Source organism: Oncorhynchus keta, chromosome 19 (assembly GCF_023373465.1).
Source record: "Oncorhynchus keta strain PuntledgeMale-10-30-2019 chromosome 19, Oket_V2, whole genome shotgun sequence".
Lineage (NCBI taxonomy): Eukaryota > Metazoa > Chordata > Actinopteri > Salmoniformes > Salmonidae > Oncorhynchus > Oncorhynchus keta.
This window is the reverse complement of record NC_068439.1, coordinates 29,078,875-29,101,729: the sequence shown is the minus strand read 5'-3', so window position 1 is coordinate 29,101,729 and position 22,855 is coordinate 29,078,875. Positions and strand designations below refer to the sequence as shown.

Sequence of the window (22,855 nt, the reverse complement as noted above, 5' to 3'; positions counted from 1 at the left end):
CAATAACCGTTTCCCAAGTGGGTCAGGCTCTCACTTCACTGCTGTATGTTTGGTACCAACACTGCAGGGTTCTTCCCTGTTTCTGGGGCATAGAGGAAGCCAGCCAGGGAAGCACTACAATTAATATGTATCCATGTTATGTGTATCAGTATCACTTTTGGTCAAGGATGTAATTTGAGCACTTTCCACATAGTTGGTGTTTTTTAATAGTTTTGACTATATAAGGTAAATAGGCATTTCTCAAGTTGCATTTTCTACTTTATTGCAAAATGCCAAACATCATCAAATAGCAGGATGCACAACTTAACTGAACATCCTGATATGTCTACAATAACAGAGATGTAGGTCAGACTGTAATATGGTTCTACTGTGTTTTTAAAACAAGTAGGCCTTATGCATATCTAGAAATGCTGATGGAGAACAGTTTCAGTGTGAATGTCCAATGCAATTATCATTAATGCTTTGCTTAGTTCAGTATTCATGAACTCATTTAAGCTATCAACCTCTGATCAATAGATGTGTTTGCTTGTTTACTTCTACTTCAAGGTCTAATCTCCTAGGAGGAGGACGTGGACGTCATGCAGCAACACAGTGTCGTCTAGAAATAGCCCTGTCAATGGAAAAACACTGCAGTGTGTTATCACCATCCCACTCCACACAGAGACAATCAGCTATGCTATGCCTTGAGAGAGAGAGAGGGGGAGAGACAGAGAGAGACTGGGAGAGAGAGACAGAGAGAGAGGGGGAGAGACAGAGAGAGACTGGGAGAGAGAGACAGAGAGAGAGGGGGAGAGACAGAGAGAGACTGGGAGAGAGAGACAGAGAGAGAGACTGGGAGAGAGACTGAGAGAGAGAGAGGGGGAGAGACAGAGAGAGACTGGGAGAGAGAGACAGAGAGAGAGACTGGGAGAGAGAGACAGAGAGAGAGACTGGGAGAGAGACTGGGAGAGAGAGACAGAGAGAGAGACTGGGAGAGAGAGAGAGAGAGAGGGGGAGAGACAGAGAGAGACTGGGAGAGAGAGACAGAGAGAGAGACTGGGAGAGAGAGACAGAGAGAGAGACAGAGAGAGAGACTGGGAGAGAGAGAGAGAGAGAGGGGGAGAGACAGAGAGAGACTGGGAGAGAGAGACAGAGAGAGAGACTGGGAGAGAGAGACAGAGAGAGACTGGGAGAGAGAGACAGAGAGAGAGACTGGGAGAGAGAGACAGAGAGAGAGACAGAGAGAGAGACTGGGAGAGAGAGAGAGAGACAGAGAGAGGGAGAGAGAGAGAGAGAGAGAGAGACTGGGAGAGAGAGACAGAGAGAGAGACTGGGAGAGAGACAGAGAGAGAGACAGAGAGAGAGACAGAGAGAGAGACTGGGAGAGAGACAGAGAGAGAGACAGAGAGAGAGACAGAGAGAGAGACTGGGAGAGAGACTGTGAGAGAGAGAGACAGAGAGAGAGACAGAGAGAGACTGAGAGAGAGAGACAGAGAGAGAGACAGAGAGAGAGACTGGGAGAGAGAGACAGAGAGAGACTGGGAGAGAGACTGTGAGAGAGAGAGACAGAGAGAGAGACAGAGAGAGAGACTGGGAGAGAGAGACAGAGAGAGACTGGGAGAGAGAGACAGAGAGAGAGACTGGGAGAGAGACTGTGAGAGAGAGAGACAGAGAGAGAGACTGGGAGAGAGACTGTGAGAGAGAGAGACAGAGAGAGACAGAGAGAGAGACAGAGAGAGACTGTGAGAGAGAGAGACAGAGAGAGACTGGGAGAGAGAGACAGAGAGAGAGACTGGGAGAGAGACTGTGAGAGAGAGAGACAGAGAGAGAGACTGGGAGAGAGAGAGAGAGAGAGACTGGGAGAGAGAGACAGAGAGAGACTGGGAGAGAGAGACAGAGAGAGACTGGGAGAGAGAGAGAGAGACTGGGAGAGAGAGACAGAGAGAGACTGGGAGAGAGAGACAGAGAGAGAGACTGGGAGAGAGAGAGAGAGACTGGGAGAGAGAGACAGAGAGAGACTGGGGAGAGAGACAGAGAGAGAGACTGGGAGAGAGAGACAGAGAGAGAGACAGAGAGAGACAGAGAGAGAGACTGGGAGAGAGACTGGGAGAGAGAGAGAGAGAGAGAGACTGGGAGGACTGGGAGAGAGACTGGGAGAGAGACTGGGAGAGAGACAGAGAGAGACTGGGAGAGAGAGACAGAGAGAGAGACTGGGAGAGAGAGACAGAGAGAGAGACAGAGAGGGACAGAGAGAGACTGGGAGAGAGAGACTGGGGAGAGAGACTGGGAGAGAGACTGTGAGAGAGACTGGGAGAGAGAGACAGAGAGAGACTGGGAGAGAGAGACAGAGAGAGAGACTGTGAGAGAGACTGGGAGAGAGAGACAGAGAGAGACTGGGAGAGAGAGACAGAGAGAGAGACAGAGAGAGAGACTGTGAGAGAGAGAGAGAGAGAGACTGTGAGAGAGACTGGGAGAGAGAGACAGAGAGAGACTGGGAGAGAGAGACAGAGAGAGAGACAGAGAGAGAGACTGTGAGAGAGACTGGGAGAGAGAGACAGAGAGAGACTGGGAGAGAGAGACAGAGAGAGAGACAGAGAGAGAGACAGAGAGAGAGAGACTGGGAGAGAGAGACTGGGAGAGAGAGACAGAGAGAGAGACAGAGAGAGAGACTGTGAGAGAGAGACTGGGAGAGAGAGACAGAGAGAGAGACAGAGAGAGACTGGGAGAGAGAGACAGAGAGAGAGACTGGGAGAGAGACTGTGAGAGAGAGAGAGACTGGGAGAGAGAGACAGAGAGAGAGACAGAGAGAGAGACTGGGAGAGAGAGACAGAGAGAGAGACTGGGAGAGAGACTGTGAGAGAGAGAGACAGAGAGAGAGACAGAGAGAGAGAGTCCGTCCCATCTGTTGGTCCTCATTAGGCAACAGGCCCAAGACGTGACCATTATCTGTGAGCTGCAGCGATGGGGGGGTCGAGGACATGGCGTATGTGTGTTGTGTGTATGTGTCAGATCAGGGAGAATAATATAGAGCTGATCAGCTAATGGGACAGAGACACCAGGATGATGCCCCTGTCTGACGCCTGCCCTGAGTCATCAAGAGGTCATATCACTAATCTGGGGCTGTGATGGGGCAGCTTTGGCCTCATCCTCAACAACCTGAGGGCATAGGGGGACCTCAGTCACTCCTCCAAATAATGCCACTATATTTAGTGTTCAAGTCTTGACATTGAGGTGTTTGAACATGACATGAGGTTATAGTATTTACTACAAGGGCAAAGGGTATACAAAAAAGGCCTGAAAAAGTATTGAGCACATTCATTTTTTGTCAACAGTCTTCACAGGTATTCTAAGTATCAGTCTTTAAACATGCAACCTACATTCTACCATAAAATATATTAGCTTATTCAGATTTCCTTAGTCTTTTATCCAAATACTTTTAGTAAAGGTGTGATGACCTAATTATTATTCTACATTGTATCAAAAATCAAAAGACATCTCACCAAGATTTCCCCTCCAGATTTCATTGTAAACCATTTTGGGCTGTTCAGTGGAATATTAGAATCACATAAATAAAACAGCAAAATTGTAGCCCTTGCTATTACATTTGCATATTCAGTCTAATTTAATACCAAGCGGTTTGTGCTCCTCTACTTTGGTCCAAATGGACAGCACGGGATGTATTTCTGTGTGTTTTCATGTGCCATGCAGTACAGTGGAGTGCACTGTGGGCACACTGACATAAACACCGAAATACACACACACACGGGTGCCTGGAGAGTGAATGGTATAGCTAGGGAGGTGGGAGCTGGGATGCAGCTCACAGGCTCCCAAGTAGAGAAAGGAGAAGCTGAGAAGGATATTATGTAACACTCCTTATATAAGTTATTGTTGTATCTAAACATCATATAGATGTTCCGTGCCTCTTATATACAATATTTGCTAAAATTATATTGTTATGCTGGGTAAATCCATACAGCATAGCTGCAGTCGCAGAAATCCAAGATGCTGTAACTGAGTTCATAGATGCTTCAAGCTCCCTGCACATGTTATAGCCACCTCTCTTCCTCTGAGGACTTAGCCAAACATCACATCAGCCTTGTTTCCTTAAACAGACCTTTACAACATGAGGCCATGTTTGGCCAGACTGGGGACTGGGACTACTTCATCCCCACTTCTTAGAAGCAGTGGGTCATCTCCAGGCACAGCACGTAGAGCCAGGCCTTATAGTGATCCTGAAATGGGATTTTTTTTCTCCTTTGTCTCGCAGGGATATGCTTCCTGAAGATCAGCTGCTGCTGCTGCTGTGTGTGTGTGTGTTATTGTCTGTGTAGTGATACTATAAAAAACTGTTTCACAGTGGTAGACCTCCAGGAGAACCACAGACCAATAACCACCCATTGTGTTCTCCCTCATGCTATCAGTTGACTTTTGTTTATCATTGTACACTTAGAAAAAAGGGTTCCAAAATGGTTATTTGGTCATCCCCAGAGAAGAACCCTTTTTGGTTCCAGTTAGAAGCATTTTGGGTTCCATGTAGTCGTTGCCAAAAGTTTTGAGAATGACACATATTCATTTCCACAAAGTTTGCTGCTTCATTGTCTTTAGATATTTTGTCAGATGTTACTATGGAATACTGAAGTATAATTACAAGCATTTCATAAGTGTCAAATGCTTTTATTGACAATTACATGAAGTTGATGCAAAGAGTCAGTATTTGCAGTGTTGACCCTTCTTTTTCAAGACCTCTGCAATCCGCCCTGGCCTGCTGTCAATTAACTTCTGGGCCACATCCTGATTGATGGCAGCCCATTCTTGCATAATCAATGCTTGGAGTTTGTAAGAATTTGTGGGTTTTTGTTTGTCCACCTGCCTCTTGAGGATTGACCACAAGTTCTCAATGGAATTAAGGTCTGGAGAATTTCCTCGCCATGGACCTAAAATATTGATGTTTTGTTCCCCGAGCCACTTAGTTATCCCTTTTGCCTTATGGCAAGGTGCTCCATCATGCTGGAAAAGGCATTGTTCATCACAAAACTGTTCCTGGATGGTTTGGAGAAGTTGCTCTCAGAGGATGTGTTGGTACCATTCCATATTCATGGCTGTGTTCTTAGGCAAAATTGTGAGTGAGCCCACTCCCTTGGCTGAGAAGCAACCCCATACATGAATGGTCTCAGGATGCTTTACTGTTGGCATGACACAGGACTGATGGTAGCGCTCACCTTGTCTTCTCCGGACAAGCTTTTTTCCGGATGCCCCAAACAATCGGAAAGGGGATTCATCAGAGAAAATGACTTTACCCCAGTCCTCAGCAGTCCCATCCCTGTACCTATTGTAGAATATCAGTCTGTCCCTGATGTTTTTCCTGGAGAGAAGTGGCTTCTTTGCTGCCCTTCTTGATACCAGGCCATCCTCCAAAGTCTCTGCCTCACTGTGCATGCAGATGCACACCTGCCTTCTGCCATTCCTGAGCAAGCTCTGTACTGGTGGTGCTCCGATCCCACAGCTGAATCAACTTTAGGAGACGGTCCTGGCACTTGCTGGACTTTCTTGGGCGCCCTGAAGCCTTCTTCACAACAATTGAACCGCTCTCCTTGAAGTTCTTGATGATCCGATAAATGGTTGATTTAGGTGCAATCTTACTGGCAGCAATATCCTTGCCTGTGAAGACCTTTTTGAGCAATGCAATGATGATGGCACGTGTTTCCTTGCAGGTAACCATGGTTGACAGAATAAGAACAGAAGAACAATGATTCCAAGCTCCACCCTCCTTTTGAAGCTTCCAGTCTGTTATTCAAACTCAATCAGCATGACAGAGTGATTTCCAGCCTTGTCCTCGTCAACACTCACACCTGTGTTAATGAGAAAATCACTGACATGATGTCAGCTGGTCCTTTTGTGGCAGAGCTTAAATGCAGTGGAAATATTTTTGGGGGATTCAGTTCATTTGCATGGCAAAGAAGGAATTTGCAATTATTTGCAATTCATCTGATCACTCTTCGTAACATTCTGGAGTATATGCAAATTGCCATCATACAAACTGAGGCAGTAGACTTTGTGAAAATTAATATGTGTCATTCTCAAAATTTTTGGCCACTACAGTAGAACCCTCTGTGCAAAGGGTTATCTCTGGAACCAAAATAGTTATACCTGGAACCAAAAAGCTTTCCAGGGAACAGCTGAAGAACTCTTTTAGGTTCTAGATAGCACCATTCTTTCTAAGAGTGAATGCTAGAGAGCCACCATGCAGTTAACCCCTAGTGTGTGTTTGTGTGCACGTGTGGTCTAACTTTACTAACCTTTTGGGTTCTAAAAGTCCCCATAAGGATAAAACGATTAACATTTGACAATGGGGACAATTCGTCGGTCCCCAAAAGGAAAAATTATATTTTAGGCTTAGGGGTTAGGTTTATGATTACAATTAGGGTTAGGAGTTAGGTTTAGTTTTAGTTTTAAGGTCTGGGGTTAAGGTTAAGGGTTAGATTTAGAGTTAGGGGTTAAATAAAACAAAATTTTGAATGGGATGAATACATGTTTTGGTTCCCACTTGGATAGTAAAACAAATGTGTGTGTGTGTGTGTACCAGTTAACCTCTGTTTCATCTCTAGGCTACAGATCCACCATGCAGTTTGCCCTTCGCACCTCACAACTTGAAGTCAGATAACCTCCATTTAATTGTGTAAATGGGATTTAAATGACCAGAACACACACCGTACAAGAGACTAGAGGAATCCTTATGCTGCCGAACAGCAACAAAGACCTGTTGTAAACAGAAATTGTTTTGTGAATTAGCGACTACATAGTGGACCTAACCTAGTTAAAGAATTCCCATGGTTCGCATACTTTTTTTAATAGGATGTGTAAAAGGAAATGGGCATCTAACATAGATTATGGGGGTTATTTGAAACATGGGTTAATCTGATAGTTTTGGAAGACCCACAAGGATATTTTTGGTGGACCCAAATGTACATTTTTGATGTTTTGGTTTGTAGATGAGCAACAACTATAAACTGCTTTAATCTGGTGTAAACACTTTGAACCCTCAAATTAACACGAGGCTTTATAGAGAGAGCGAGAGAGACATTGCCTCATCTAGTCCCCAAATCCCCTGCCACACACATGTCACATCTGCACATATTGGTCAATGATGTCACTCTGTCTGTCTTTTTCCTGTGGTGGAATAGAGGACCAGACCAATCAGTGGGGGAGACCAGAGCTGGCAGGTTGGGAGGGGGACAGTGGGAGGCTGGCAGGCACCATCTGCTCATTCTGCTCTCCAGGGCACAGATGAGGCACCCCTCCTAAACCATTTGTACAGGAGCAGACAATGCAGCAGATCCTTTTCTTTAAGTATCCTTTATTAAACCAGGGAACTCAAACACATTGTGATTGAAATCTCTCCATGATTGAGGTGCAAAAATAAACATTGATTTTCTCATAATATGCTTGTTTATTTTACAAGTACACATGGCATGTGATTTGTTTTGATGGCAATGCCAGATCAATCAACAGAATGTGCCTGATCATGTAGGCTCTGGCTTTGTCACTAACAGGGGATGGATGTATCCATGGATAGATATACAGTTCAAATGATGAGGCCATACCAGAAAGGTCAAGGTAACTCAGCGATTATAGCAAGACAGTTTAAATGGGTAGCATGCTGAACTACAGCAGTTCAATCAATGAACACTGACTTCACTGGCCTGGAAAGAGAGAGCAGGATCCTCTCTGTACAGTCACACAAACTCTGGAAATCTCTCACACAATGCCATGACAATACACAAGCTTTGTATTGAAAATGCCTTATGTATGTATATTTTACTTATTTTTAGTTGATATATGTTTAGTTAGTTTTATCCAGACCGAAATACAATCAGTGCATTCAACTATGGTATGTGCAACTGATATAGAATGCAATTGGTTAAATAGTGAGCTAGAACCAAAGTGACACAAACAGCAAAATTGCAATCTAAATATAAACCCAGGGAAGTTTAAAATATTCAGAGAGCTCGACATCACAGCCTGAACAAAATCAATGCCTCTTCTAAATCTGGGTTATTGTTTTTCTTTGCCATCAGGATAGAGAATCGAGCTAAAAATAGAATGAAAGTAAATAGTTTGTCGTTTCAAATTGATTGAAGTTTAATTCTGCTTCTATCCCAATTCTGCTTCTATTACACAACCACCTTTCTTTTTGTGTGTCTAATACAGAGGCCTTGAGTGTATTCAATCACAAAACATAAGTTTCATCTTGCCCTTGAATCTTATAGCTCCTGGTGCATGTAGGAAGAAGATACTGTCCGAAGAAGTATGTTGATTAGTTGGTAGGAGCATGCATGGTGCTGGCAATGGCAAGGTCATGGATTCAATTTTGGCAGGGATCACACTAAAAAGACTTCTGACATTATGGGAGACAGAATACATTGTTCTACCACTTACCACCATTATTCATAATTAGTCACCATCATTCAACCCTAATTATGCATTAGCTGGATGATGGTAGATGGGTGTAGACAATGAGAAAGGGGGATGTAACGCCTGTTAACCATCTTGCCTGAAGGGGACCACCATATGGTGACTTGAAAGGATGGCAAACAAGGTGCCAAACAGATATTAGTCTGATATCTTAAAGAAATGTGATTCTTGCTTCTCTTTGAGGCATCATTGTCCAACAGAAGCATTGTGTTAACTAATACGTCAATAGCCTAAGTATTATGCCTTAACCTTATGTATGCTTGCACCCCCTTACCCCAATTTTCTAAGATTTGTCATGGAGTGATAGGGATTATCCCATAAACTCAACATATAAAAAACATGTCTGTCTCACTGAACCTAATTCCTTTTTTTCAGAAAGATTAAGTGGGGGGTAAAGTTCCTTGCTGTTTATCCCTTTAATGATGTGATCAGTGTTAATACTACAGCTGTTTTTAAGCCTTACACAGTGCACACACGCATGCATAGCCACACACTCTGTCTTTCTCTCTCAACACAGCACAGCAGGACTGGGAATGCTGATGGAATACAAAACCATAGTGGGTTACAGCCGTATAAGCTACAACAGCAGAGAACACTGAAAGTAAACAGTGCTGCTGTCGTAAATGAAATGCTCCAACTACAGTGCCTTCAGAAACTATTCACACCCCTTGACTTTCTTCACATTTTGATGTGTTACAAAGTGGAATTAAAATGGATTGAATTGTCATTTTTGGTCAACGATCGACACAAAATACTATAATGTGAAAGTGGAAGAAAATGTTGAACATTTGTTGAAAAAATTATGGAAAAAGAAACACTATATATATATCTTGATTAGGAAGTATTCAATCTCCTGGGTCAATACGTGTTAGAATCAACTTTGGCAGTGATTATAGCTGTGAGTCTTTCTGGGTAAGTCTCTAAGAGCTTTCAACACCTGGATTGTGCAACATCTGCACATAATATTTTTCAGAATTCTTCAAGCTCTGTCAAATTTGTCGTTGATCATTGCTAGACAACTATTTTGAGATTTCCAAGCAGATTGAACTCAAAGCTGTAACTTGGCCACTCAGGAACATGCACTGTCTTCTTGGTAAGCAACTCCAGTGTAGATTTGGCCTTGTGTTTTAAGTTATTGTCCTGCTGACAGGTGAATACATCTCCCAGTGTCTGGTGGAAAGCAGACTGGAACAGGTTTTCCCCTAGGATTTTGCCTGTGCATAGCCCGACCATTTTCCACCGTACCTTCTCCGCTATGCAATCTGGTTTCAGAGCTGGTCATGGGTGCACCTCAGCCACGCTCAAGGTCCTAAACGATATCATAACATAATTGCCATCTATAAGAGACATTACTGTGTATTCATCGACCTGGCGAAGGCTTTCGACTCTGTCAATAACGACATTCTTATCGGCAGACTCAACAGCCTTGGTTTCTCAAATGATTGCCTCGCCTGGTTCACCAACTACTAATCTGATAGAGTTCAATGTGTCAAATTGGAGGGCCTGTTGTCAGGACCTCTGGCAGTCTCTATCGAGGTGCCACAGGGTTCAATTCTCGGGCCGACTCTCTTCTCTGTATACATCAATGATGTCGCTCTTGCTGCTGGTGATTCTCTGATCCACCTCTACGCAGACGACACCATTCTGAATACCTCTGGCCCTTCTTTGGACACTGTGTTAACTAACCTTCAGATGAGCTTCAATGCCATACAACTCTCCTTCCGTGGCCTCCAACTGCTCTTAAATGCAAGTAAAACTAAATGCATGCTCTTCAACTGATCGCTGCCCGCACCTGCCGGCCCATCCAGCATCACTACTCTGGAAGGTTCTGACCTAGAATATGTGGACAGCTACAAATACCTACAGTGAGGGAAAAAGTATTTGATCCCCTGCTGATTTTGTATGTTATCCCACTGACAAAGAAATGATCCGTCTATAATTTTAATGGTAGGTTTATTTGAACAGGGAGAGACAGAATAACAACAACAGGGAAAAAGTATTTGACCCCTCTACAAAACATGACTTAGTACTTGGTGGCAAAACCCTTGTTGGCAATCACAGAGGTCAGATGTTTCTTGTAGTTGGAAACCAGTTATGCACACATCTCAGGAGGGATTTTGTCACACTCATCTTTGCAGGTCTTCTCCAAGTCATTAAGATTTCGAGGCTGATGTTTGGCAACTCAAACCTTTGAGCTCCCTCCACAGATTTTCTATGTGATTAAGGTCTGGAGACTGGCTAGGCCACTCCAGGACCTTAATGTGCTTCTTCTTGAGCCACTCCTTGGTTGCCTTGGCCGTGTGTTTTGGGTCATTGTCATGCTGGAATACCCATCCATGACCCATTTTCAATGCCCTGGCTGAGGGAAGGAGGTTCTCACCAAAGATTTTACGGTACATGTCCCCAGTACATGTAGTTGTCCTGTCCCCTTAGCAGAAAAACACCCCCAAAGCATAATGTTTCCACCTCCATGTTTGACGGTGGGGATGGTGCCTTGGGGTCATAGGCAGCATTCCTCCTCCTCCAAACACGGCGAGTTGAGTTGATGCCAAAGAGCTCCATTTTGGTCTCATCTGACCACAACACTTTCACCCAGTTGTCCTCTGAATCATTCAGATGCTCATTGGCAAACTTCAGACGGGCATGTATATGTGCTTTCTTGAGCAGGGGGGCCTTGCGGGCGCTGCAGGATTCCAGTCCTTCATGGCGCAGTGTTTTACCAATTGTTTTCTTGGTGACTATGGTCCCAGCTGCCTTGAGATCATTGACACCTCCAGTGTAGTTCTGGGCTGATTCCTCACCGTTCTCATAATCATTGCAACTCCACGAGGTGAGATCTTGCATGGAGCCCCAGGCCGAGGGAGATTGTCCGTTCTTTTGTGTCACCTTCTCACCAAGCTGCTTGGCGATGGTCTTGTAGCCCATTCCAGCCTTGTGTAGTTCTACAATCTTGTCCCTGACATCCTTGGAGAGCTCTTTGGTCTTGGCCATGGTGGAGATTTTGAAATCTGATTGATTGATTGCTTCTGTGGACAGGTGTCTTTTATACAGGTAACAAACTGAGATGAATAGCACTCCCTTTAAGAGTGTGCTCCTCACATCTCAGCTTGTTACCTGTATAAAAGACACCTGGGAGCCAGAAATCTTTCTGGTTGAGAGGGGTTCAAATACTTATTTCCCTCATTAAAATGCGAATCAATTTATAATATTTTTGACATGCGTTTTCTGAATTTTTGTTGTTGTTATTCTGTCTCTCACTGTTCAAATAAACCTACCATTAAAATTATAGACTGATCATTTCTTTGTTAGTGGGCAAACGTACAAAATCAGCAGGAGATCAAATACTTTTCCCCCTCACTGTAGGTGTCTAGTTAGACTGTAAACTCTCCTTCCAGACCCACATTAAGCATCTCCAATCCAAAATTAAATTTAGAATCGGCTTCCTATTTCGCAACAAAGCATCCTTCACTCATGCTGCCAAACATACCCTCGTAAAACTGACTATCCTAACGATCCTCGACTTCGGCAATGTCATTTACAAAATAGCCTCCAACACTCTACTCAACAAATTGGAGGCAGCCTTTCACAGTGCCATCCGTTTTGTCACCAAAGCCCCATATACTACCCACCACTGTACGCTCTCGTTGGCTGGCCCTCGCTTCATACTCGTTGCCAAACCCACTGGCTCCAGGTCATCTACAAGTCTTTGCTAGGCAAAGCCCCGCCTTATATCAGTTCACTGGTCACCATAGCAGCACCCACTCGCAGCACGTACTCCAGCAAGTATATTTCACTGCTCACCCCCAAAGCCAAATCTTCATTTGGCCGCCTTTTCATCCAGTTCTCTTCTGCCAATGACTGGAACGAACTGCAAAAATCGCAGAAGCTGGTGTCTCACATCTCCTTCACTAACTTCAAGCACCAGCTGTCAGAGCAGCTCACTGATCATTGCACCTGTACATAGCCCATCAACTGGCCTACCTGGTTAAATAAAGGTGAAATAAATAAAACATAAAGGTAAAGTGGCTGTTCCACTGGATGTCATAAGGTGAATGCACCAATTTGTAAGTCGCTCTGGATAAGAGCGTCTGCTAAATGACTTAAATGTAAAATGTAAATGTATAAAAACATGATGCAGCCACCACAATGCTTGAAAATATGGATAGTGGTACTCATTCATGTGATTTATTGATACACCATCCAAAGTTTAATTAATAACTTCGCCATGCTCAAAGGGATGTTCAATGTCTGCTTTTCTTTCTTTCTTTTTACCAATCTACAGTACCAATACGTGCTCTTTTTGTGAGTCATTGGAAAACCTCCCTGGTCTTTGTGGTTGAATCTGTGTTAGAAATGCACTGCATGACTAAAGGACCTTACAGATAATTTTATGTCTGGGGTACAGAGATGAGGTAGTCATTCAAAAATCATGTTGCTATTATTGCAGACAGAGTGAGTCCATGCAACATACTTGATTTGTTAGTCAAATTTGCACTCCTGAACTTATTTAGCCTTGCCATAACAAAGTGATTGAATACTTATTGACTCAAGACATTTCAGCTTTTTATTTTTAATTAATTAGTTAAAAACAAACAGACAGAAAGAAGCTGACTTCTTTCAGGATTGGGGGTGTAGTCCTCGCAAGTCCTCTGACGTCAGACAAATGGTTGGTAAATGATGTATGACTGCAGCTTTCTGGCTCTGGAGGAAATATGGGTCATTCCATGGATCCTTTATATCTCTGTGTGATAAAAACAAAGTAGGACACAATGACAGTCATGACTATGGAGGAATGCTGCAAAAAAATAAAATAGTGCAGACAACGTGATCAAAACGTTAATAAATTGTATAGCTACCCTACAGTCCTCTAGAGCGCCCGGTGGAGAACGCGCATCTGGTTAGTTGGAGTGAAACAATGAAGACTTATGTAATGGCGCACACCCTGAATCATCACACACTTCATTCAAGGGCTGACTGACTGATGTAGGTCAAAGACACACTTTTGACATTTCTTCCCCAAAATACCCATATTTTTTTATCAATTAAATTGAAACAATCAATTTATATGTTCCTTCAAAGTTCATTACCAAAGTAACTGAAATGTTTGGAGGATTCTCGTCTGTCTGTGTTGACATCTAGAAAGCACTAAAACTACAACTACCAGGAGTGCGGAGAGAGTAAGAAACAGCCAATAGAATTGTAGAATTGGCTTTGACGACACACATTTGGGGCTTTTTATGCGCGAACTGGCCATGCTCGAGCATAGAATTCGCGGTTAAAGTCTGGCTGTTAAGGAACATTTTGTTTCACTGTTTATTAAGGTGGGTGTAATATAGCTAACGTTATCCGTACCAAAAATATGACTTAAAGATTGTAATTGTAGGTAATCTTGCCTGATTTATGATGGTACTGGTTTTACCTTCAGCATTTATTTTTTGTCAAGTGGCGATAGAATGTGTTACCTCAGCTTCAATCTTGGCTGAACGACATCGTTAAAAAAATATATACATTTGTTTTAACGTTAACTAGCAACCAATCTACAGTAACTAGTCAACGTTAAAGGTTGTTGCTCAGACATTGGTAACTTCATGTATTTCATTGATGCATTGGTGAAAAATGTATGCAATTGTAAAAAGAACATGGATCTAATGGTGGGTGACTTGTTGTTCCACAGTAACGTTAACCATATTTAATATGTTCAGCTTCAGACGGTGATTAACGTTGTCGTTGACCAATGAGTTTGTCTTGACACTTATTTTTACTTGCTGGTTAGGGATGCACACTTGATAGTCTGGCGCAAATTATTTTATTGACGACACGACGTAGCTAGTAAAGTCATTAATTTACAGAAATAATATACACTTCACTTTCAATCTTTAAAGTACCTAATTTTTCTACTTTGGTCAGCCATCAACTGATGCGCTTCCATTAACTACTTTTTAAACATCTTGTTTGCAGGGTGCTTTGCAAAATGAACGCTACCATCGGTATTTGAAGCGTCCAGTCGCCATAAACAATTATCAGCTTTATTGACGTTTAAATTATTTCTCGTTGACTGTTCTAGCCTTTTTTTTTTTTACTTAACGTTATGCACTTGGTGTGGTGAGGGGCAGCATGCTAATAGCTAAACGGGCGGAGCTGCCTTGAACACGCGCTCCTCTTTGTTTGTAACTCGTCTCATTGACGTTCATTGCAATCAAACAAAATAGCCATTGTTGTGCCATTAATTGATGTTTTGTGTTGACCCTGAAACGTTACCTATTATTTGTCAACCTCAAGACAACCGCTTTTGATTGCTGCAGGTGTCCCTCCCAATTTATCGTGATCTGTTTACACACCTCAGCATCATTGTCTGTCGTCTTTTTTAGTAGCACCATTTCAGTCACATTCCTGTACATGCAAATGTAAGCGGCGATTCGCATTCTTGTTGCAGTTGGGCGTACTCTCGAATTTGCGGCGGTTGGAACTTTTTTATTTTCTTTGTCCCCCTGTGGTTTATACATGGCGAACTATGTGCACCATTGCAGCTTGTGTTGCAGCTGCTTGAATATTCATAGATTAGGTTTGTTGGCTTCGTCTGTAGGTTATAGCTGCCAAATCTACAGTTTCCCAATCGCATTTTCAATACCCTGCAATTTCGAAAAGCTCTATCCGTTTTGTTCTAACCATGACCTGTTAGTTCAGAGTATCCATGCAACAGAATGGCACTGAGACGCTGTAGCTGGGCATTGAAAGGGCCAATCTACAGTATTTTGATTGCATGTGGCTAATGTGCCATGTAGTTATTTAGCTGTGAATGAATTCCAGACAGCTTTTTAAAATAGGCTACATTAATAGGGTGTTGCTTGGTCGTTGTTGAACATGACCGAAGGATGTCGCCACTGAGTGGACCTTGTTTTGCTTTACCCTGCTGTTTCGTCAGTCTTCCACCTAAACACACAGTCAATTGTGTTTCTATCCCACTAGAGGGTGCTAGTGCTGTTATTCAGCACCTTGTAAAGATGAGATGGAGTTTTCATCCAGTCCTTGGGAGTGTGGTTCTTCATGTTCAAGGACTTACTAATGCAATAGCAAGTGTTGGCAGGCTTGGTTGTTGGGGTTAAGGCTAGGTTACTGTAAAGGCACTGACAACTGCTAGTGTTAAAAGGGCTGTAAGTAAATGTGACTGAACTTTCTTCCAGGTACATTGACTTGCTGTCCACTGCTGAAATGGCGGCCTCCTGTGGAGGTAAGCTGTGAAATTAGTTGTTTCTCGCCCCTTTCCATCTGAAAGAAATGACCAAGTGGAAGCCACTCTAATGATGCGCTTCCACTATTGTTTTGACCAGTCACATCTCTTCCCAGCAGTCCAGGTGACAGGAGATGCAGTGTTTTTTGGACATGGGGGAACCCTAATTCAATGTCCACACAGTGTCCTTCTCTCTACCCTTTCTCCCTGTAATGTTCACTTTCTTGTCCCCTCCCTCATTTGGAAGTTTTTCAGTTTTACCAAACAAGTGCCCCATTCCCTTATCTCTGTCAGCCTGCATGTATTCCTCATCTGGAGTTCATTTGTGTATACTGCTTTCTAGTCATGGCTCATTATATAACTATGGCTGATGTACAGTTTCTAGTCATATGCTGGCTATATGCACTTATATATTTTCTGTACTCTGGCATTGCTGCTTCTGATTTTTGGATTATGTGCATATTGTTAGTTATTGCACTGTTGCAACACATGCAATTCGTTGCATCTCTGTGGCCCACCAATAACTTTGATTTAATAACATGTAATTTGTCCACTCATAGATATTCAGGTTAAGGAGATTGACAAACGTGCATCTGGCCAGGCATTTGAGGTGATCCTGGGCACTCCAACTCCAGACGCCAAGGGAGAGTTCCCTCTGTCTCCCCCCAAGAAGAAGGACCTGTCTCTGGAGGAGATCCAGAGGAAACTGGAGGCTGCAGAGGAAAGGAGGAAGGTAAATTGTGCTCCAGTTAAAGATGCTAGACTGAGGTTTTGCTTATGGGTGTGCTCTTGAGCCAAAAGGGGTCCTCTAAAGGTAAAACCTGTTCAGAAAAAAGGTCACCTACCCTCACCCATGAATAAGGGTGTATATTGTTATCTAAAAACATATTTGGGCGGTGAAATCCTAGTCTTGACTGACACAATTTGGAGAATGTATTTACTAGGTGTGGGAATAGCAAGGGGTCTGACAATAGGATATTATCATGACATTAAGGTGGAAAATTTACACTGGTATATTTTGGCTTTGATGGTAAGAATGTTATTTACCAGCCATGTTGGGTGGTCACACAATTTGCAAAGTTTTTCAAGCCCAAATATAGAAGTTGGTTGACTTGAGCTGAGAGGCTACTGAAGTGTGACTTTGTCGGTGTTTCTTGGCTAGTTGCACTGTTTTGCTCACGTGCAGTTTTTCAATATTAGTTTGCTGTTGCTGTCTGCAACTAGCACAGACAAAGATTACCACTAATGGCCTGTCCCTTAATAAAGGAGCAGCAGAACACTTTCTCAATGATGCAAATATTTGGGTGTACAATGTGCTTGAGCATGGAACACCAAAACTATTTCAACCAATAACTTTGTAATTTTATTTAAAATGAACACATTTCTGTGCTATAAAAAATGTCAGCTTTTGAATCCTGAACTAATAATACAGCTAATTTATCACTAAGCATTTCGTGATTCTTGATGTTTAGTTGAACTGTTTTACTAGATAAAAAAAATCACTTAGATACTATTGTAACATATATTGGCTAATAGACTTGTCACAAATTGAATTGAGCAGTATACTACTTTTTTAATTAGGAACGTTACGTTAGGAACAAATGCTTATTTTACAATGACGGCCGAACCCTCCCCTAACCCGGATGACGCTGGGCCGATTGTACACTGCCCTATGGGACTCCTGATCATGGCTGGTTGATGGTGCCCAGTATCAAATCAGGGTCTGTAGTGATGTCTCTAGAGGTTGACAGATTATGATTTTTAATGCAGATACCGGTTATTGGATGACCAAAACAAGCTGCTACATGTTTTACTGGTTGTTTCAATATTCCAGACATACTGTTCACCATATGTCTGCTGCAGTTGACAAGACTGAGCCACAATGAGTTTTCATCAGTCATGGCAATAAAGTGCTGTCTCCCTGTAAAAAAAAAAAAAAAAGGAAACAAGCTAATGAACAAAAAATACTGTACTTTTGGTACCACCAACTAGTGTACAAATAGTTGTATCAATACAATATATTGCTAAATTATATCCTGTTTGGATCCCAATAAATATGACTATATCCTGAAATATAACTACCTTTAAAATATATATATATATATACACACTGCTCAAAGAAATAAAGGGAACACTAAAATAAACACTAGATCTGAATGAAATATTCTTAAATACTTATTTCTTTACATAGTTGAATGTGCTGACAACAAAATCACACAAATTATCAATGGATATCAAATTTATCAACCCATGGAGGTCTGGATTTGGTGTCTCACTCAAAATTAGTGGAAAACCACACAACGGGCTGATCCAACTTTGCTGTAATGTCCTTAAAACAAGTCAAAATGAGGCTCTGTAGTGTGTGTGGCCTCCACGTGCCTGTATGACCTCCCTTCAACGCCTGGGCATGCTCCTGATGAGGTGGCGGATGGTCTCCTGAGGGATCTCCTCCCAGACCTGGACTAAAGCATCCGCCAACTCCTGGACAGTGTTGGCTGGAGCGAGACATGATGTGCTCAATTGGCTTCAGCTCTGGAGAATGGGCTGGCCAGTCCATAGCATCAATGCCTTCCTCTTGCAGGAATTGCTGACACTCCAGCCACATGAGGTCTAGCATTAGGAGGAACCCAGGGCCAACCGCACCAGCATATGGTCTCACAAGGGGTCTGAGGATCTCATCTCGGTACCTAATTGCAGTCAGGCTACCTCTGGCGAGCACATGGAGGGATGTGCGCCCCCCCTACACCATGACTGACCCACAGCCAAACCGGTCATGCTGGAGGATGTTGCAGGCAGCAGAACATTCTCCACGGCGTCTCCAGAATCTGACACGTCCTCAATGTGAACCTGCTTTCTTCTGTGACGAGCACAGGGCGCCAGTGGTGAATTTGCCAATCTTGGTGGTCTCTGGCAAATGTCAAATGTCCTGCATGGTGTTGGGCTGTAAGTAAAACCCCACCTGTGGACGTCGGGCCCTCATACCACCCTCATGGAGTCTGTTTCTGACCGTTTGAGCAGACACATGCACATTTGTGGCCTGCTGGAGGTCATTTTGCAGGGCTCTGGCAGTGCTCCTTCTTGCACAAAGGCGGAAGTAGTGGTCCTGCTGCTGGGTTGTTGCCCTCCTACGGCCTCCACGTCTCCTGATGTACTGGCCTGTCTCCTGGTAGCGCCTCCATGCTCTGGACACTACGCTGACAGACACGGCAAACCTTCTTGCCGCAGCCCGCATTGATGTTCCATCCTGCATTAGCTGCACTACCTGAGCCACTTGTGTGGGTTGTGGACTCCGTCTCATGTTACCACGAGAGTGAAAGCACCGCCAGCATTCAAGTGACAAACCTCAGCCAGGAATCATAGGAACTGAAGTGGTCTGTGGTCACCACCTGCAGAACCACTATTGGGGGTGTCTTGCTAATTGCCTATAATTTCCACCTGTTGTCTATTCCATTTGCACAACAGCATGTGAAATGTATTGTCAATCAGTGTTGCTTCCTAAGTGGACAGTTTGATTTCAGTGTGATTGACTTGGAGTTACATTGTGTTTAAGTGTTCCCTTTATTTTTTTTTAGCAGGATAGATAGATGGAGCTAGTGTGTGGATACATGTTAACATTTTGCCATGATGCATTACATGCCTCTATGCCTGAGATTAGATTCAGCTGAGGGTTGTTTTGAGTGGCTAGTCTGTGCCCAGAACATAATTACACAATTTGTAGACTGCAAATTGACCGACAAGCCCAAACTGATATTTGACTAAACCTAATCCTTGCTTATATTTGTATAGGATTACGTTTTAGAGTTGTAATACTTTGGAACAAATGTCCCAAATTAATATCACTTAGTGCTGTTTTTGAGTCATGTCCAGCCTCGACTTTATTTACTCGGGGCTGTATTTGGCCTGGTTCCCACCTTTTGGGGAGCCCTGCTCTACAGTATTGCAGTAGTCAAATGTTTTGTTGGGTGTCAATCAAACTCCTCTCCCCCTTGCGCCATCCTCCAGTCCCATGAAGCAGAGGTTCTGAAGCACCTAGCTGAGAAGAGGGAGCATGAGAAGGAGGTGCAAAGGAAAGCCATGGAGGAGAACAACAACTTCAGCAAGATAGCTGAGGAGAAGCTTAACCAGAAGATGGAAGCCAACAAAGAGAACAAGGAGGCCCTTCAGGCAGCCATGAGCGAGAAGTTCAAGGAGAAGGTATGTTTGCCTCTTGCTATCGTTTACATGCAAACCAGTCTTGCAGTGAGTCTGACCCTGCTACCAGACTCTCTAAGTGATCAAGTCTCAAGGACTTGATCACTTATCTCTGCAAGTGAGTTCAGAGTTGGGAGACCTCAGAAGTTATCAACATTTTGATTTCTCACCAACAGTTAACACCAATGTCACTGGTCAACCATGACAAATTGTTGATGGAAAATATGAATGCATGTTGTCGTCACTGACACAAGCCAAACTTTGTACGGTCTGTTTAAATGTTTTGATAATGTCACTGTTTTGAACTTCTATTTCTTCTCAGGACAAGAAACTGGAAGAGGTGCGGGCCAAGAAGGAAACCAAAGAGGGCGGTGCCGAGAACTGAATATCTGTCTATTGGGGATTGTATACTAGAGGGTTTTTTACATATCCAAAGATTGATTTATATTTAGTTAATGGCCAGTATTTTTGTCTTTACTGCCACCTACCTTTTTGAAGTAAATAAAAGTTCTCCCTGTTTGTGAATTCAATTACTCTCCTGCTATAAGTGTACTTGCAATAGCTTTACATGTGGCTATTTTTGTTCCCTTGTTGCTTCTATTCCATGGATGTCTAAGTTACTAGCTGTCGATTCCTCTCAAAATGCTTTGGAGAGGAGCCAAAGTCCTTAGAGAAATTGAGGAGGCAGGGGTTTGACCACTAGTGACCATTTCATACAGACTATTTCTTTGGCTATTTAGCTTTTGTCATTGCATCTTTGGACCTAATTAAAATTGGCACTATATGTACTTCAAGGAAGCATGTCTCTATGCATAGGTCCTTAACATGATCTCTTCCATAGTGCCGTTTTGGAATCTTGTCTCTGTTACACCTGGCTAATAATAGTTATTGATTGATGGTTGTTGATCTGTGTTGGTAACATGTTGATCGATTTCACATTTTTCACAGCAGGTGTTGTATGGCATATTTCACTATTCAGAGAACTGCTAGTCTTTTTTGGTGGCATCCTGATCCTATTCCCTAATGTACTACCCAGAAGTAGTGTACTGAATAGGGTGCCATTCAACTCACCCCAAGTCTAATCTTTGTGCCACTGCAGGTTTTTTTGCTTATGTGAAGTGGGGTTTTGTCTCAAAGCATATGCCTCTGCTGTTGTAGGTCCATGAATTCACTTTTGTTCCCCAGGCTTGTGTATCTATGATGTTACTGGAAGACTGGGCCTACACATGGAATGCAATTTGGCATCTCAATAGATAATGTTACTAGTTGACTTAACGGTTGTACTAAAAAATAAATACAATTGTCAAACCCCTTTCCATGTGTGCTTTATTGATACATGTGCTGCTTCACATTTCTGCCGTTTGAACCCCATCCTTTGATGCATAGCTGGAACATATTATTGCATTCTGTGGATCTAGTTGTCCTGGAATCCATACTTCTGTTTAGATTCCAGGCTAAGGTTCATTTTTGACTAGGCAATTCGAGAACAAACTTATTTACAATGACTGCCAAACCCAGATGCTGCTTGGCCAATTGTGCCCTGCCCTATGCGACTGCTTCTGCTTGGATTTTAACCAGGGACTGTAGTGAAGCCTCTTGCACTGAGATGTAGTGCCTTGGACCTTTGCCATTTTAACATGACCAAGAGGTCAAGGAATGATTTTTGGGTTTAATGGAAATACACACATGGGCCTAGCTTTATGCTACTCTTGACGCTTCTGATGTCTTGTCAATTAGTGTGGTTTTTCTACTCCACGCGCCATCTAGTGGGGTTTGGGAGGCGAGAAAGCGCTGGACAGTCTTTCAGACAAAGGAAAATAAATGAAGAATTTACTTTCTCTAAGCTGAGCAGGGGTGTAATGTAAAGTTTTTGTTTAGCTGTACTTTATATTTGACAACTTACTCCATTACATTCCTAAAGAGGTACTTTTTACTCCATTTTCCCTGACACCCAAAAGTACTCATTACATTTTGAATGCTTAAAAGGACAGAAATGGTCCAATTCACACACTTATCAAGAGAACATCCCTGTTCATCCTTACTGACTCTGATTTGGCAGACTCACTAAACATGTTTAATTTGTAAATGTGTTTTGGCAATCTAAATTAAAACAGTCATGCAGTCTGGTTTACCTAGTATAAGAAATTAAAAAATATTTTTTACTCTTGATACTGAAGTATATTTATAACAATACTTCCAGACTTACTGAAGTATTTTACTGGGTGGCTTTCACTTGAGTCATTTTCAATCAAGGGATCTTTTACCGTTACTCAAGTATGACGACTGGGTACTTTTCCCACCATAGAATGAGAATCTATTTTTGCAGTTGCTGGGAACAAATGCATTCTGCCCTAGCTTCATTTGACTCTGGTCCAAAGCGTTTAGATTTGGTTGCATAAAATGTCACTAGCGTTATTGTAGTAGTGTTCTCTGCATGGAATGGAAACAAAGAAACCATAAATATCAGTTTGAGAAATGCGGCTTCTCTCCGTGGTGGGAGTTGATAGGTTCACAGCTAGGGATGCATTGATACTTTTGTTTAGGTTATGTGGACAACCCTTCAAATGAGTGGATTTCACTATTTACCACCACATCTGTTGCTGACAGGCATATAAAACTGAGTGCACAGGCATGAAATCTCAATCAACTAAGTGCTGTTATGGTGAAGTGGAAACGTCTAGGCTCAGCCGTGAAGCGCTAGGCCACACAAGCTCAGAACGGGAGGATTGAAGCACGTAGCGGGTATTGCAACACTCACTACAGAGTTCCAAACTGCCTCTGGAAGCAATGTCGGCACAACTTTTAGTTGAAATGGGTTTCCATGGCCGAACAGCCGCACACAAGCCTAAGATCACTATGCGCAATGCCAAGCGTCTGCTGGAGTGGTGTAAAGCTCTCCGCCATTGGACTCTGGAGCAGTGGAAACGCATTCTCTGGAGTGATGAATCACGCTTCCCAATCTGGCAGTTCGACGGACTAATCTGC

The 22,855-nt window shown here is 43.0% G+C and overlaps 1 protein-coding gene and 1 long non-coding RNA gene across 2 annotated transcripts; one reads left to right on the top strand and one right to left on the bottom strand.

Moving 5' to 3' along the window:
• Positions 1–13,001: 13,001 nt before the first annotated feature.
• On the bottom strand, positions 13,002–15,597 carry LOC118371161 (uncharacterized). Its single transcript, XR_004822940.2, has 2 exons — positions 14,790–15,597; positions 13,002–13,192 (listed from the first exon to the last, which is right to left on the bottom strand). It is a non-coding gene; the product is annotated as an uncharacterized LOC118371161 (long non-coding RNA).
• LOC118371160 (stathmin-like) lies at positions 13,636–21,182 on the top strand. Its single transcript, XM_035756493.2, has 5 exons — positions 13,636–13,772; positions 15,633–15,679; positions 16,240–16,412; positions 19,682–19,873; positions 20,193–21,182. The coding sequence occupies exons 2-5, from the start codon at positions 15,661–15,663 to the stop codon at positions 20,253–20,255; spliced, it is 447 nt and encodes a 148-aa protein (XP_035612386.1). The 5' UTR covers positions 13,636–13,772; positions 15,633–15,660; the 3' UTR covers positions 20,256–21,182.
• Positions 21,183–22,855: the final 1,673 nt, after the last annotated feature.